Source organism: Hydra vulgaris, chromosome 13, assembly GCF_038396675.1.
Source record: "Hydra vulgaris chromosome 13, alternate assembly HydraT2T_AEP".
NCBI lineage: Eukaryota > Metazoa > Cnidaria > Hydrozoa > Anthoathecata > Hydridae > Hydra > Hydra vulgaris.
The window spans coordinates 18013122-18030499 of NC_088932.1; the positions used below are offsets into that span (position 1 = coordinate 18013122).

The 17378-nt window shown below is 28.2% G+C and overlaps 1 protein-coding gene across 2 annotated transcripts in view; it reads right to left on the reverse strand.

Annotated features, from left to right (window-relative positions):
* LOC100205678 (sodium-independent sulfate anion transporter) overlaps positions 1-17378 on the reverse strand; it is a 63354-nt gene that overhangs the window by 16379 nt on the left and 29597 nt on the right. The window contains exons 2-3 of one of the 2 annotated variants that reach the window (XM_065816733.1): positions 9386-9418; positions 6455-7243 (exon numbers count right to left, since the gene is read on the reverse strand). In XM_065816733.1, coding sequence (XP_065672805.1) covers positions 6455-7243; positions 9386-9418 — 822 coding nt within the window. The remainder of the gene's footprint in view (positions 1-6454; positions 7244-9385; positions 9419-17378) is intronic. The other variant, XM_065816734.1, reaches the window with a different exon arrangement.

Genomic DNA, 17378 nt, shown 5'->3' on the forward strand with positions numbered 1-17378 from the left:
CAATTATTTCTAGGGTGGAGTCTGGGAATATGTCATTGCTATATATATTCTTATAATTTTTATAATTAAGTAAAACTTATGCATGTAACACTGACACTAACTGATTCTAATACATTTTAGAAATATGTCATTTTAGACAAAAACGGGGTTCTGAAGGGGTTACATAGCAGGTGTGGGGGACCACTTCCAATCATCAGTTTGCAAAAAAAAATTATCTGTGAACTTTTTTTATTGAACATCACCACATTAGAGGGTGTGCGATATCAAATTCAAAAAAAAAAAAACCCACCCTAATAAATATATATATATATTTATATATATATATATATATATATATATATATATATATATATATATATATATATATATATATATATATATATATATATATATATACACATACACACACACACACACATATATATATATATATATATATATATATATATATACACAAACACACATATACAAATACATATATATATATATATATATATATATATATATATATATATATATATATATATATATATATATATATATATATATATATATATATATATTTAAAAAAGAAGACATTAAAAAGCGTAAAATATAAAAACCAATCAAATAATATAATTGTGACGTCAGTTAAACTTTTATCAAAATTGGTCCCCAAGTTTTTGTTTTCATGTCATCCCCGTCATCTCTATTTAGAACAGTTTGCCCAAAACCTATCTCGTGTCGAATTCTTGTCTTATTTATCTACAGGGATTCTTTAACTTTTCTTATCCTGTATTCTGGAATGACTGCCAAGGTTTTAGAATTCAGCCAATAAAAAGTACCACGGCATGTTCTAGAATGTTCTGTGGCTCCTGAACTCGACCTTTTTGGTTTATACAGGCTCTTTGGTGTTCTGCACTTCTTGAAATGATTTTCTTTTTGGTCTCACCAATATATATATTTCCACATGAGCATTTAAGCTCGTTAACTGACGCCACTATTATATTATTTGATTGGTTTTTATATTTTACGCTTTAATGTCTTCTTTTTAAATGGTTGGTTTTATGTTGTTTTTTAACGTTTTTTTCATTACCTGATGACGCTGACCACAATAGGTCAACGAAATATCGTAAATATATTATTATATCTAAAACATATTTAATATATATTTTATATATATAGAGGTCAGCATACCTGAATGCGGACCTTACCAGCTTCATGATACCGAAAACCAGGAAGAAATAATCAATTTGTGACTTTTAAATCCGAGGTCTTTTTTGGGACTCTGCATCCCTGAAAAAAACTAAATTTTAATTTGAATCACAATCACAAAAATTTATTTCTGATTCGGTGCTTTCTATTTCATTATGATGCCATTGGTTGGAGCTTATTGATCTTTTCTCACAACAAACCACCTGAATATGGGATTGTTTATGTTTTCAAATTTGTCAATATGAAATCTTCTTTATTACAAATTATTCTCTCCAAGTCTTTTAATGTTTTGCATTTTTCTTTTTTTCAATTGATTTTAATGTTATTGTTCTTTTTGATTTGTTTGTAATTCTTGGTTTGAAAGGTAAAATGTAAAAGTAAAGGTATTTTTGAAAGAATGTCATGTTTGATAGAAATAACTATTTGTTCTTTCTAAGGAACACTTTTTTAAAATTTAAATTATAACCAAAGTTTTAAAACTTTAAAAATGTATATTTCTGAAACTTGAATTCAAAAAACAAACTGTTATCAAAAATCATAATTATTGAAGTTATTTAATGTTGGAAAAATTTGTTAAAATGAACCCCAAGTGCCTAGACAAGCTGTGTTCATATTTAAAAAAATGTAAAAAAAACAAACAACCAAAATTGTTGTATAATTAATTGAATCTTGCCTTCTCTATTTTTTCTTAGTTCTTGGAGTCTTTATAATATATGCCTCAACCTGCAGATTGCATAATTTATTTCATCCGCGCTTAGTTGTTTTTTTAAGATATAAAAGTATTTTTTCTTACCACAATCAGCAAATCATATTTGTTTGTATAATAATTTATTAAATTCCAAAAAAAATTTTATGATACAATTCAGAGGCGTAGGAGGGAGGAGGTGGGTGGGGCAGTCGCCACTCTGGAGAGAGGGCGCCAAAAAGTGGAAAAATAAATAAATAAATGAATTCACAACTCAGATCCAGAGCCTACAGTGACTAACAGTCAAACGACTACAAGATCCCACAATGAACTTTAAAGATACAGCATCTGATATGAAAATGTCAGAAAATTATCTCAAAGAATTTCGTGATCATTTGTGCCAAAATGCAATTGAGTATAGCAAGGGCAGATGTATGGAATGGGGAATTGAAGTTGAGAAGAGAGTCAGGCGACAGAAAATAATGCCAGGTGAAAATCAAGAAAGTTTGCAGCAACATAGTTTGGATCTGGGAAACTTTTACAGCACAGATATCAGAGGAGCAGAATTATTTACTGAAATCGCAGACTGTCAGATGCTGCTTAAATCTCGTGGGAGCCCAATACCAATAACTCCGCTGGATTTACTTTTATTTTTTTTGTCATAGGGAGATGATGTTTTTCCAAACTTACGCATTGCATTACAAATTTTGCTCACAATTGCAGTGTCAAAAGCCAGTTGTGAATGTTCCTTCAGCAAGTTGAAGCTTATTTTTTCATACCTACGCGCTTCAATGGGGCAACAACGCCTTGTTGATTTGGCAATCCTTAGTGTCAAAAGAGAAACTCTAGAATCATCGGACTTTGACGACATAATAGATAAACTTGCTGCATTTAAAGCTAGAAAGATCAAATTATAATTTATAAATAGTTATTGATTATTGGATCTGATTGACCATCTGTCACTTTCAATGACTAATTTACATGAACCATAATGGATACGTAATTGGAAACATGAGTTAAATTGAGTTTGCATTATGATTAACATTGGCATTTTTTTTAATTAAAATTTTCATATACTTGGAAACATTTAGTGCTTTTTTTTAGTTCGAGTGTCTGCTTCAGGGGGGCGCCAATTTTCAGCATTGCCATGGGTGCCAGAAACCCTAGCAACGCCACTGATACAATTGAAAATAAAGTAATATATTTGGTGTTGAGATTTCAGTAGCGCAACTTGTTTTTAATAACTGTAAGTATAAATCTTTATCCAAAATTTTATATTAAAAAAATTGCATACTTTCACATCTTTACAAAATATATATTATTTGTCCCTGTAAGAATATTATTATTATATATTTTTTAAATCATCCCCAGTAAAATATATTTACAAGGTAAAAATACAAACTAAGAAAAAAGAGAGATAAAAAAGCATTTTTACTTTTTTTTTTATCCAGCATTCAGTTTTCATATTCAGTTTATGAATATTACATAATTCTTTTACATCATCTAAAAGAGAAGATTTAACTGAATAGTAGTTAAGTTGGGAATTAATAATTTCAAAGATTACTTTATTGTTTAAAAGGTGGATAAATAAATTTATTTTGTTTTGGTGTATCAGGGCTTGTGATGAAGAAAATCATCAAGCGTGTTAAATCGCGCTCGTAAAATTAGAAAATGTTTTCATCGAGCGTGATTATGTGCGCTCGAAATAACTTCGGCGAGCGCGATCATGAAAATTGCTGAAGGCGATGCTCATAAAAAGTTTTTTATTTTTTTATATCTTTTTTTATTTGTTACATAATTCTTTCGTCAAAAAATGTTTGAATTAGTATCACACTCATGAAACTACTTCAACGAAGTAGATTTTTATACTTCCAAACTTCTTGTATATTGTCAGATCGCGATTTTATTTTTAACTATTTATATTAATAAAAAAATAATATCAAACAAAAACGCAACTTCTTATTGATTTAGTATTGAAGTATAATTTAGTGTTTTGATTCGTTGTTTTGATATATGCATTTTAAAATGTTACGCGGTAAACTTAATTAACGGTTAATGGTTTTTATATTTTTTGATATTTTTTATTCAAATTAATTATTTAATTTTTTTCTAAAATTTCTTTTTTAAATTACGTTTTTTTAACCTTAAAAAAATAACACATAATTTGAAATAATAATAAATTAGAATAATAACTTTCCATTTAATAAACGTTGACGTTATTACTTTGTTTACTTTTCGAATGTGATTGCGAACATTCTAAACAACAGAATCGTTTTAAATTTGAGTTAAAATAAATAATAGTTAATAAAAAAACCTATACTATAAACAAAAACTAATTTTAAAAATTACTCTATTATTAATATTTATTTTTATTATAAACGATGTGTGGAATATTACAAACAATAAATCAAATAAATCTTACTTGATATTTTCACAAGATTAAAAATACTCTAAATAGATTAAAAATAAAGTTTTAATTTTCTTATAGTGGTTTTCTAATTTTCTATTCTTATTTTATTTGCGCATTTTTGTATTCACATTGTGTTTCCACGTGCACATTCCATAATAGAAATTAGTGACTATTAACGACTTCAAACTGCTCATTCATTACGTTAGTGCAAAAGAGAACGACGTAGTGCTTTTTATATTTTATATTAGTGCTTTGATAATAGTATATCTTTAATAAAAAATCTTTTTTAAATATTTTATGAAAATAAAAAAATAATCCCGAACTATTGGACGAGCGTTATTTTATACGCTCGTTATAAGCTGAACGAGCGTTGTTTATCGCGCCTAGAACGTTTGAAAATACCGTTTACGAGTGCGTTTTACGAGCGGAGCGCGATCGCGCTCGCTTCATCACAAGCCCTGGTGTATATAATTTGTTATCTCCTTAATTTTAAATAGAGTGTATATAGTTTTTACTGCGTTCCTTTCAAGTGTGTCAAGTCTTTTCATTATTGACTTTTTATTTTCACAGAGCTCTAGACCGTGGGTTAGCGTCGGAACTGCTAATGATTTATATAATGCTATTACTTATATATTATATAAAACTGCTATAATTTATATATTATATCAAGTTTACTTTGTAAAGTTTGTACTATTTATTTTATCTAATTTTTCAAAGTGACAAAATTTTGTTTTACTTTTTTTTAGTTATTATCTGCGCCTATCACCTAAATAAACAACAATATAATGTAATGTAAATATAAATAAACAACAAAAACATAAAACTACTTTTAATAAAACATTAAAATTTATATAAAACAGTTATTAAAGAAGGATTCGAACCCACGACTTATAAAGTCCTAAAATTAGAGCAAAAGAACATCAGTTGCATTACACTAATATATCATCTAATAGGAAAAGTTAAGGTATTTAATTATATTTCAAACCAACATATTTCATATTAACAAATATATAAAACAAAGCAACATATTTCATATTAACAAATATAAAAAAAAAAGCAAATCAATAAATTTATACATTTTTAAAAAATCCTTTTCCTTTATTTTCATATATATTAATTTAAAAATATTCCTGACAAAAAACAAACCAAATAAAGGTATTGTTTTATTTTAAATTGTATTATGCAGGGCCGTAGGAACAAAAATTATATTGGAGAGGGGGGAGGGCAGTATTACCCCAAAATAGTTTTAAGGACTTTTTGATTAGGCAATTTCCTCAAAATTATTTGTTAGAAATTTATTGGGGGGGGGGGGGCAAATGGCCCTGCTAGCGGTTGCTACGAGCCTGTTACGAATATTTTTTAGAATTTAGTGAAAAAATGATTTTCTGATGGTTGGATAAACAAATGATTTTCAGATGGTTGGATAAAAGTACTTGAAAAAAATCCACAATGACGTCATATACTAAAACTGTTTTGAATTAAATAAATAACGCAGGCTACAGATTGCAGCATATATTATAAAGACTCCAAGAACCAAGAAAAAATGGAGAGAGCGAGCTTCAACTAAAATGATAACTTTTGCTTTATTGATATGGATTTATTTTCAAGTTTTAATCAAAAACCCAAATGTTTTTTTAAACATTTTCTCTAATATGAACACAACTAGACTTGGCACTTGGGGGTCCCTTTAAAAAGTTATCAATCACAAGTAAAAACTCCCTAAAAGTATTTCGAGAGACCAAAAATGTTGAGGTTTTGAGGTTTAGGATATTGAAAAAAAAATTTTGGTGTAAAGTTTGTAATGTTTAAGGACTATGAGAAATATTTAATTTACACAAAAGTTTATATATCATGTATTCATATGTAGGAAAAATTTCCAAAAATTAATTAATGTCCCCTACCCCATCTATTTAGCAAGAGTATATATCTCTTTTTCTAAAATTGCATGAAAAAAAGGTTAAGTATTGTTTTAAAATATTATGAAACAGAAAAACAAACATATTCAAAGAACCTAATATAACATAAGCTTTTAATAATATTAAGGAAGGAATAAATCTTTAATAAATAGGTCTCTTTTGTTCAAGATTCAATTGCAATACTGTAGTTTTATCTAAAATTAAATACAAGACAAACAAAGCAAAAAAAAAAAACTAATTAACAAATACCTGGTATTGAGGCAACCCTTTTGGAATATTGCCAGCAATAGAGAACTTGGTGTAACCATAAACATGAAATATATAAACAGTAATTGTTGCAAACAGGCACACAATAGCCATGCGAGCACCACATAAAAACAAAACTATTTTTTTTAATAATGGTTTGTTTTCAAGTTTTAAACTTGAAAGCCAAAAGAAAATCGCAAGAATAACAAGACAGCATGCACTCATAGTTATGTCCCATTTATTTGTTTTCTTGATGTTCAATATTATGTATTTAAGAATCTCAAACACATTAACAGGTGCACCTTTGATTCCAAATAAATTTGAAAGTTGTGTTACAATAATCGTGATAGCTGTAGCTGAAACAAATGCACTAATGACAAGCTGTGGAACATATTTAATTAAAAATCCAAGTTTAAAAATGCCCATGCATACCAAAACAATGCCACTTATAAAGCTTAAAAGAGATGCACCTACTGTTGTGTGTGTTGGATTAAAACTAGCTGTATATAAGCCAAGAGTTACAGCAGTGCCTGCGCTTACATCTTTTGATGTACCAAATAAACAGTAAATTAATCCAGGTGTTAGTGAAGCATACAAACCATTTTGTGGAGGAAGTTTAGCAAGATTAGCAAACGCAATGCCTTGTGGAATAACAACGACACCGCAAGTCAATCCAGCAATTATATCGCCACGTAATTTTCTCAAGTTATATTGTGGAAGCCAAACCAGTATTGGAAAAAATCTTTTCAACAAAGCAATAATGTTGTTGTTTGAGAACAACTTTTTATAAAGCTAAAAAAAAAACAAGAAATGTTTTTGTTTGTTGACAAATTTTCTAATATTAAAACTATACTTTTTTTAATATAAAATAACATGCAAAATATTAAATTAAAAGTCTTAACAACTTTATTAGCTTAACTATTTACAAGAAATAAACTAAAATTGTTTTCACTTTATATAGTCAATTTATTACTAGTTTTACACTTTAAATTTTACAATGTATGCAGATGACTTCAATCATTTTAACACTTTACATTATGATGAATTTAATGCATTCAACAGAGCTGAGCGACGAATGGCACCTCTAAGTAAAGAATTATCTGGGGTAATTCTTCCGCACAAATATTACAGAACTCATCTTGATTCTCAAGGTAATTACATTGACAAAAGTTAATTTGTAAAAATATTAATATAATTTTTAATCTATAATAACCAACATATCTTTTAAAATCAGGACAATAGATGAAAATTTAGAAAAACAGAACTTTAGTTTTTCTGGACAGGCTTTGGCTGATATTTGGTCTGATCTACAAATTGACGGTTATTCAACCTCTGCAGAGTATATTGATCCAGACAAATCAGAGCTTGAGTCAAGGAGCCTTTTATTACAAGATCAACGTTGGATTGCCGATCACTTTCGTACAAGTCAATATTTTACTCAAATTGTGAAATGTGAAAATCGTTCTTGTTGTCGGACAATTAGAAGCTCTTACTTTACTCTAATTAGAGCAAGATTTCTTCCGCCACCTGTCCCTGTCAACCAAACGGGAGACGGGCTCAAAGCAGTAGATGTCTCAGAAGGAGCAAAATAATTGTTTCCATCATCCGTATTTATGCTCATCGCATCAAACATTTAAAGTACTCTTTCTCGTACTGACTAAGGATTTCCAATTTTGCCGTATGATGCGTTTTGTCCATCAATTCAATCTACCCTAGCTGATAGAATCTGTAAAAAGTGCAATATCTACTTTGCCTCTCAAGCTATGTTGAAAAAGCATGCTTCTATCCATTCTTCTGCTATAACACTCCCTCTAATCAAAAGGGTCCAACCTGTTCGTATCGCTGCCAAGCGCCAGACAGAATTTTTGGCAGTCACCGCCTTGCAGAAGAGTTCGGAAACTGCTGAAACTGGTTAGATGAAAATGAAGTTGACGCAACGAATTTGATTGAACCTCAAGAATGCGATATCCTTTTAGAGCGCGGAGAGCATTCACTACCTATTGTTTCAATCGATGATCGCTTCAACAACCCATGGAAAGATTATAATAAAGATATATAATACTATTTGCTTAGTTGATTATTTAATGAGATATTGGCTATTTTATAATATAATTTGATGAGATCTACTATTATATAAATGTATAATTTAGTCAGAAAAAAAATCAATGTTTTTTAAGCATTTTCTTGTTTTTCAGGGGGGGTGGGGAGTACACAAAAACTAACATCATGTATAAATATTGACAGTTTGACAAAGGGGGGAGGGGGAGTCGAAAATTGAGAAAAAACACTGACATCATTTATGGATGACCCCTTATTTATATTTTACTTTTTTTATTTATATATAAATATATTTATAGTTATTTTATAATTTATATTTATTTTATACTTTACTATTTATATTTACTTTACAATTTACTTTATTATTACTACAAGCCTTCCCAGGAAGCGCATGTGGTTTTACACCTTGTTTGTACGCATATAAAGTATTTAGTTTAGACAACTTGGCCACGGCTGTTTATTAAATATTTATACAGTTCATAAAACTAATTCTACTCCACCTCGAATAGTGTTTATAACATTTAGTCATATGAAGCTTTTACAAAAAAATAAATAATTTTTTTGGAAAATATCCTCAAAGAATGTAATTTATAAATATAAAACTTCTTTAAGTAAATAGTATTAGAATTTATAGTCTGAAAATTTTTTCCACATTTAGACTGATGATGCTTACTTTTTTTGGATATTTTTCCAGGTTCTAATCAACACAATTTCAGGAAAAAAATTTTCAAACAACATATGTAAAGACAGACAAAAGTTAGAAGTTTAGAACTTATCCGGAAGTTGCTTAATACAAATACAAGAAAATCCTAAATCAGCACCTGGCTACATAAATAAAATATCAACATTTAAAAATAAAAACGTTATTTTACTTACTAGACTCATACATGATCGTACCCAGTGGATTACCTGAAAAATTATATATATCACATCATATTGGATACTTATTGCATGTCACATATACAACAACAAGAACAATATACGAGGGTGGTCTGATAAGTTTCCGACCTCGACGTGAAGATGGCAGCACTCGTAAATAAAAACAAGTGATTTTGTTTGTTCGAATGTTGAATGTTGATAGTTATTCACCAAAGTTTCAGCCATTTTAAACACGCAGTTGTTATGTAACAGTCGTTTGAGTGAGTTGATGTGAGTAATTTTGTGAAAATGGACAAAATCGAGTATCGACTGTCATTAAATATTTGTTTTTGAAAGGCAATACGCCTACGCAAATCAAAGAGGAGATGGATTCTGTGTATGGAGACTCTGCACCATCATTTACCACAGTGAAATTTTGGGCAGCTGAATTCAAAAGTGGCCGTCAGAGCTTGGGAGACGATGAACGTTCAGGACGTCTAAAAACTACCAATGAAAACATCGCCAAAGTTCACCAAATGGTTCTAGACGATCGCCTAATTAAAGTGAGAAGGGTAGCAGAGGTTATGAACATATCAAAAGAACGTGTTTGTCATATATTACATGAAAATTTAGGCACGAGAAAGCTGTCCGCGCGTTGGATGCCGCGTTTGCTCACATTGGATCAAAACCGTGTTCGAATGAACATTTCCAACGCTCTGTTGGCGCTGTTATTACTGTAGATGAAACTTGGATACACCATTATACGCCCGAAACAAAAATACAGTCAACAGTGGGTTGCAAATGGGGAACTGGCTCCAAAAAAGCAAAACTGTTTTTTCGGCTGGAAAAGTGATGGCAACTGTTTTTTGGGATAGTCGTAGAGTTATTTTAATCAATTATTTTCAAAAAGGAAAAACCATTACAGGAGCATACTACGCATCATTGCTTGACAAACTAAAGGAACAACTTGCGGAAAAACGGCCACATTTGCAGAAAAAGAAAATCCTGTTTCACCAAGGCAACGCACCGCTTCACACCTCAGCGGTTGCCATGGCGAAAATCCATGAATTACGGTTTGAACTGCTTGACCATTCGCCTTATTCACCAGATCTGGCCCCAAGCGACTTCTTTTTGTTCCCTCATTTAAAATTTGCGCTCGAAGGTCAGAGATTTTCATCAAATGAAGAGGCAATCACCTTCGTGAACAATTATTTTGCAGAGAAAATCGCCGAGTACTATTTAGACGGATTACAGAGATAAGAGCATCGCTGGGAAAAGTGTGTAGAGTTACAAGAAGATTATGTTGAAAAATGAAAAATAAAATTCGAAAAAATGTCTTTTGTCTTTGTTAGGTCGGAAACTTTTTTAGACCACCCTCGTATATTCTAAAAAAAAATTACTACGTTTCATGGTTATTTACAAATATTACAAGTACTAATCTAAAGTAAACACCACTTAAATAATATTAGCAATATATAATAATATTAAAGTAAAATTAACCAGTGGTGGGCACACTTAACAAAAAATTTAACTTCACTAATAGATCTAACTTTTATAATCTTTTAAAATTATTAAACTCTCTGTTAAAGTTAAATTATTAATTCTAAGAAATGCTCTTTGGGCTAACAGCTAATAGTTAATTTCTGACTACTAGTAAAATAATAATTTTAGCAAAAATCATCAATATTAAAGTACAAAGAAACAAAGTTCAGATTAAGGTACAGTTCAGAATTTGATTTTTAAGTTTTATTAATATCAAAAATATCATAATATTTTCAGTTAGTAATTGTGCTAGAGATTTTATTTTTATCCTAAAATAAGCTTTTGAAGTGTATTGGACACTCCGAAAAGTTTAAGATATTTGTAAGTAGTCTGACATGATAAAGTTAAAGAAAATTACTTAGACTTGTCTTGTCGAAGACTATACAAGTCTAAGTGTAATAACTAGCATATTCTAACTTATGCAGTCACTACAGATACAGAAAAGTCAGAAGAGTCTTTGACAAGTAGATTATATAAAAACTTGTTGGTTAGATTGCACATAGCATGTACCCAAGAAGTACAACTTAAAGTGCTACTATGAACAACTTAAAATACTACATTAAAATACTGCTTTATTGTGAAGCTTGCAATTGCAAGTTGCATTCGATTCTGTTTTGTCTATTATTTTCATAACAATCAAACTGGCGATCTCCAATTTGCTTTCATTTAATTCTAACCTATATTATTAGGTATCCCTGTGTTATGGCCGACGTCGGGCCTAGCTTGGGCCGAGCTAGTAACATCGGTTCAACATCGGCTACACTGTTTTTAACAAATCAATATCGGCTGGACATCGGTTATATGTCTGTTCGCCGACAAATAAGGCGAACAGACATTCAGCCGACGTTCAGCCGATTTGGTTCTGTTTTTTATTTCAATAATACAAAAAAATACAATAAAAAACCGAAAATGTTTCTATTAAATTTTAAAAAATGGCAGCATCTAAATATTAATACGTTAATTTTCTACTGCTTTCCTACACGCGGATCAGTACTCCACGCGGTCTTTCAAGCAAGGTCTGCAAGTGAACCAGAGCTGATAAATTTTTAGTTCCAACAGGAATTGATGTTGTTCATTGTTTAATTTTACTATAAAATTAAATATAAATCTCTGTTTGTTGTTGGTTGTTTGTATTTTTCTAATTTTTATAGCCTGTTTCCTTTTCTTTAAATAAAATAAGACTGTTATTTGTGGACATGTAATTGTATTTACATAAATTTGCGTATATTTCAGTATATTTTATATTTCTTTGTATCTATTTGTATATTTTCTTTTAGATTAAAAAAATAAGGTATAGAAAATAGTAAAATAGAAAATAGAGAAAAGCAGTAGAAAATAAAAAAAATTATGTTGGAAGTTATCAAAAGAATGTTGTGTTATCCTTCTTTTTAAGGTATCTAAATATATATTTAGATTTTTAAATTTGTTCTTAAATGGTGTTATCTTTTTTTTTACTTTAGATAAAATATACTAACTAAAATTGCCAAAAAAATATGGATATTAATAAATCCTAAATTAAATTGTTAGAGGTTTTGATTTTGAATAACAATTGTAATAAAATGTTTTAATTTTTGTTTATTAATTTTTGATTCAATGGTTAAGCTAATGAGTTAAATTGTAGAGGTTTATATATCATATATATTCTGAAGTAATTGCATTTGATTCTTTTTTTTTTAATACATTGCTTAACATTAGGCATTTTGATTTTTTTTCTTTTAAATAGTTAGATAAAATTGTTTTATAGATGAGAAACCAAGTAAGGTTCAACATTGTGTTTTTGTTTTTATTACCAAATAGTATCTTTTTGTAGATATATCTTTTTTATATTATTTATCTTTTTGTAGATATGTTTACCACTTTTTAGATATGTTTACCACTTTAGACTATTAATATTTTGTTATTTTTATTTAATTTCTTTTCTCTTTTTTTTTGGATGGTTGATATTAGGCTTAAATAAGTTATTAGAGGAAATACTATCAACTTAAAAATAATTGATAATTTAGTGAAATGATTAGAACTAGGCAAGCTGATATTAATTTTCATCAAAATATAAGAAATGCTGCTTGGTAAGAAGAAATTAATTTATACCTAAATTAGAACATCATGGTTAGACGAGTTTAAAGTAATTATCACATAAATGAAAGAGCCTAGGCGAGATTAATCATTCTCAAAATTTATGAAATGCTGCTAGACAATCAGAATATATTGTATAGCAAGAAGTGATACTATTCTAGATTTATTAAGGAGAAATGAGCCAGATCTGTCAGCAGTGCTGTGCTTAAAATTTTCTCGATAAAGCACATTTTTTATGTTGCCATAATAAAAAGGTAGTTTTGCTTCCATTTACATTTTCCAAGATTTACAGGAAGTTAGATATAATTCCAATATCAATTTTTTTAAATATATTAGAATTTAATATGCCTGTCTTTATTTTGCTTTATTTACTGATAATGTGGTTTAACTTATAAATCATAGGCTGTCATGTTTTAAAATATCAATTGTCAAGTTTTTCATTGTTTAGGTAATCTTAGACCAGATCAAGATACTCTGCCAACATTATCAACTGTATATCTCTGACCCACTTGCAGCAGTTACTTTTAGAAAGCAATAACATCGCAATCAACTTTGCTTACATAATTTAATGTATCATTTGCTAACTATAATTAGTGAAGTTGCTGTTGTATTCATTGGAGATGGTGCTGCACCTGCTTCCAGGGAAGTTATTTACCCAAAAGGTCATTTAAAAGTTTTATTGAGAATGTCAGCTAACTTAGATCCTACGGTTTATAATAAATTTTAAGTTGAAATATAGTCTTTGATTAGAAAAGATTGCATTTTATGATTGTTTTATGTTTATTTATTATTCAGTTGTAACAATAGTAATTTTATTGGTAATATGTTTAATAATAATAGTGAATTTGAAATGGATAATATTAGGCTCGACGTTATTAGTGTAAATGGTAATAGGCAACATAAAAATAGTTGTTGTCAAATAAAAGAGATAGATCTAGGTAGGATAAAATTAAGCGTTGTTGAAATGCAAGAAATGCTGCTCAGCGAGCAGATAACTTACTTGCGAGAATTCAGTGTTAAGCAGTGTTAATATCTGTTAATTCCATTTTGCTTTAGACATTTGAGAACAAAGCAAAGTATGAATTTTTCTATTTATAGTAATATTATTTATATATTTATAGTAATATATTGAGTGATTTATAGTATATATATTTATAATAATATTTAGATTAATAACAGTTTATAACAACAATTTATAAACAAACAGTTAATAACAAATGATTTTAATTTTTTTTTATAATTTCAAACATAATTATTCTTTTTTTTTTATAGTTTTTTTTAGTTTTTTTTTTAAACATCTTCGCTTCCAACAAGGCTGCAAGCAACCACTAATTAGAGTTGGAAGTTGCCTTTTGTCATTACTTGATTAGTTTGCTTACTGTTGAAACATGGTTTTAATTTTGTAAATTTAATATGATGTTAAGTTTACTCTATTAATCATTAGTCAACAGTCAGAGAAGTCCGAACTTAATTAAGAAATGGTGGGATTTTATCTTTTAATCAAGGTAAAAATAATTTTGTTTACTGGTAACATAATAAACTAGTTACTATTATCTATTGTGTGTTTTTTAATTTTTTTAACTTTGAAAACATTTTCTTTCTCTCCCTCATTTTCTTAGATTAGAGGGAGAATTAATAAAACTTATTGCATATTTCTTAATATCACAATTGATAATGACCATTTATAAGAAATATCTTACAAGTTGGTTGCTATTTTCTGATATAATTGATGACAAATTAATAACTATAATTGTCCCTTGATTGTTCAAATAGTGTTACAAATGAAATCCTTTTAGTTCAAGTATTTTAGTTAATAAAATATCTTATTAAGTTGTGGTGTTATTATGTTGTATTGTCTATCCTTTACATAATATTTTCTTTTTTAATTATTCTGGAGACACAGTAATGTGTGCTTACGAATATCTTATGCTATGCGTATTGTTACTGTGTTTTGTGTTGATAGAACTAGACTGTTATAGCTATTTTTTTAGTTCTTTATACTTTCTGTAATATTATCCTAATTCTACTAACAATAAAATGCAAATAATACTTTTGTAATTAAAAATTGCAATTTTTTTTTTCATTTCTTTTTTTAGGTATTTGCAGGCTTTACTTGACTTTCCTTTACTGGTACCTGCTGTGTTGTGACATATTTTAAAAAGAACTTAACTGATGTTAATGCAGTTTTATGTCATTAACTATAAGCAATGACATTGCTGACTTAAAGATAAATTTGTATTTAATTTTTCATATTAGGTTATTAATGGGTTTTTATTGTTATAAACGATTTAATTACTAATAACTCGTATTACGGGTTGCTTACTGCTAGTACTCAATGAATGGCGAAGTTCTGAATGGCCAAATTCTGAAATAACAACATTTTTTAATGCATAGAAAAGTTGATACTTTTACTTTGTAAAATAATTTTATTTGATAATATCAATTAGTATTTATAAGTAATAATTTTTTTTTCTTTATTTATAAATAGATAATCAAAATTTATATACCATTAATTTGATGGTATATAAATCAAGATTATTTATAACACTCTTAAATTTTAATGATTAAAATTAAAGAGTGTTAATAATCTTGATTTTATTAATACTATTAATATGTAGAATTGTTGTCAAAATAAATCTAAGTATATTGATATTATTATTTATGGTATTTAATACTATTAAATACCATTAAAATTTAACAGTATTAAATACTAATCATGCTTAATACTTTTAAAGAACAGAGCAGTAATAAATTAGTTAAACCACTTTTTTTTATGCGACAGTCTGTTTTATAGTTGCTATTAAATTATTATATAATATATTATAATAATATTTAATTATTATATAATTAAAATATTTTTATTATAGCATAAGTTATAATATATTTCTTAATTTGTACTTTTTATATTTATATAAACTAGCTCTATATTTTATTGATGGCATCAAATCGTTCTGATAGGCGAAGGGCAAATTCGGTATTGTCATCCTTTTTTACAACAATTCTTGGTAAATAATATTAAATAATTATTTAATAATATCAATAAAAATAATAATAAAAATACAAATCATTTATATATAAATAATATGAAACTTTGGTATAAATAAATATACAAAAAATTAAAGTTTTATATCGTTATAACAAAGTTTAATATCATTTATGGTTCATGATATAAAAATATAATGTTGTAGTTTATCTGTAATAGTTTACTTTATACTGTATAGCTATAGTATAATTTTTTTTTTAGACAAAAATCGTAGTACACAAGTTGACAGTGATAACCTGTTCCCTATCGATTTTTCTATATCTGATGTTTGTTTTGAAAACAATGAAAATAATTTAAATTATTCAGATAGTGATTTATAGTTAAATGAAGAAAATTGCATGCGTTCAGAATCAGAAGATTTTGAGCAAAATATGTATAAAGACTCCAGTGATAATCAGGCTTCAGAGCCCAAAGAAGACTTCAAAGAAAATATCTTAACAATTGCAGATTATTTGCTTATGTTTATTATTATGTAGATTATTGCAGATTATTTGCAGATTATTTGCTTTTATTTCTTTTAATATTAGTCATCGTGCAATGTTATATCTTTTAAAATTGTTGATCAAATTTAGAGTGCCTGATGTTCCAAACTCTATTTATTTATTGACAAAAAAATCACATTTTAAAAATACAGATATAAAATTAGCTAAAGGAAATTTTTTTCATTTTTCAATTATTGAAAATTTGAAGTACTGTATTGACAAAGGTATTTCTAATGTTTCATCAACTATAGATTTCATTTTCAATGTAGATGGTTTGCCACTTTTTAAAAGCTCTGGGCTTTGCATGGCCAATACTCTTGTATATTCCACAGTTTAAAAGCAAATTTCCATTACCATCCGCATCCGTTTATTGTGGTACAGTAAAACCTGATTTGTCTACTCTGATAACAGATTTGTGTGGTGAGTTGTCAATATTAAAGTCTCAAGGTTTTGTATATAAAAATGTAACGTTTTTTATCAATAGTATAATATTTGCTTGTGATGCACCTGCAAGAGCAATGCTTCAAGGTATCAAGTACTATACTGCGAAACTTGGATGTTCATATTGTAAAGTTGAGGGTGAAACTGTTGAACATCGAACTTTATATTTAAAAAATAATTGTGATATGCGTAATGATTTTAGTTATCGTGATATGAAAGAAAATAATCAAATTATTTTATCACCTTTAGCTGCCTTATCAGGTATTGGTTTACACTCTTCATTTCCTCCTGAATAACAGCATCTGGTGTGCCTTAGCATTTGTAAAAAGTTATGTTTTTTCTATTTTACATCAGTTTCTCAGTATCCCCGTCTTCCTTTTAAATTAAGCTTAAACCAAATGTTGCGAGTATCAGAAATTATGACAAACTT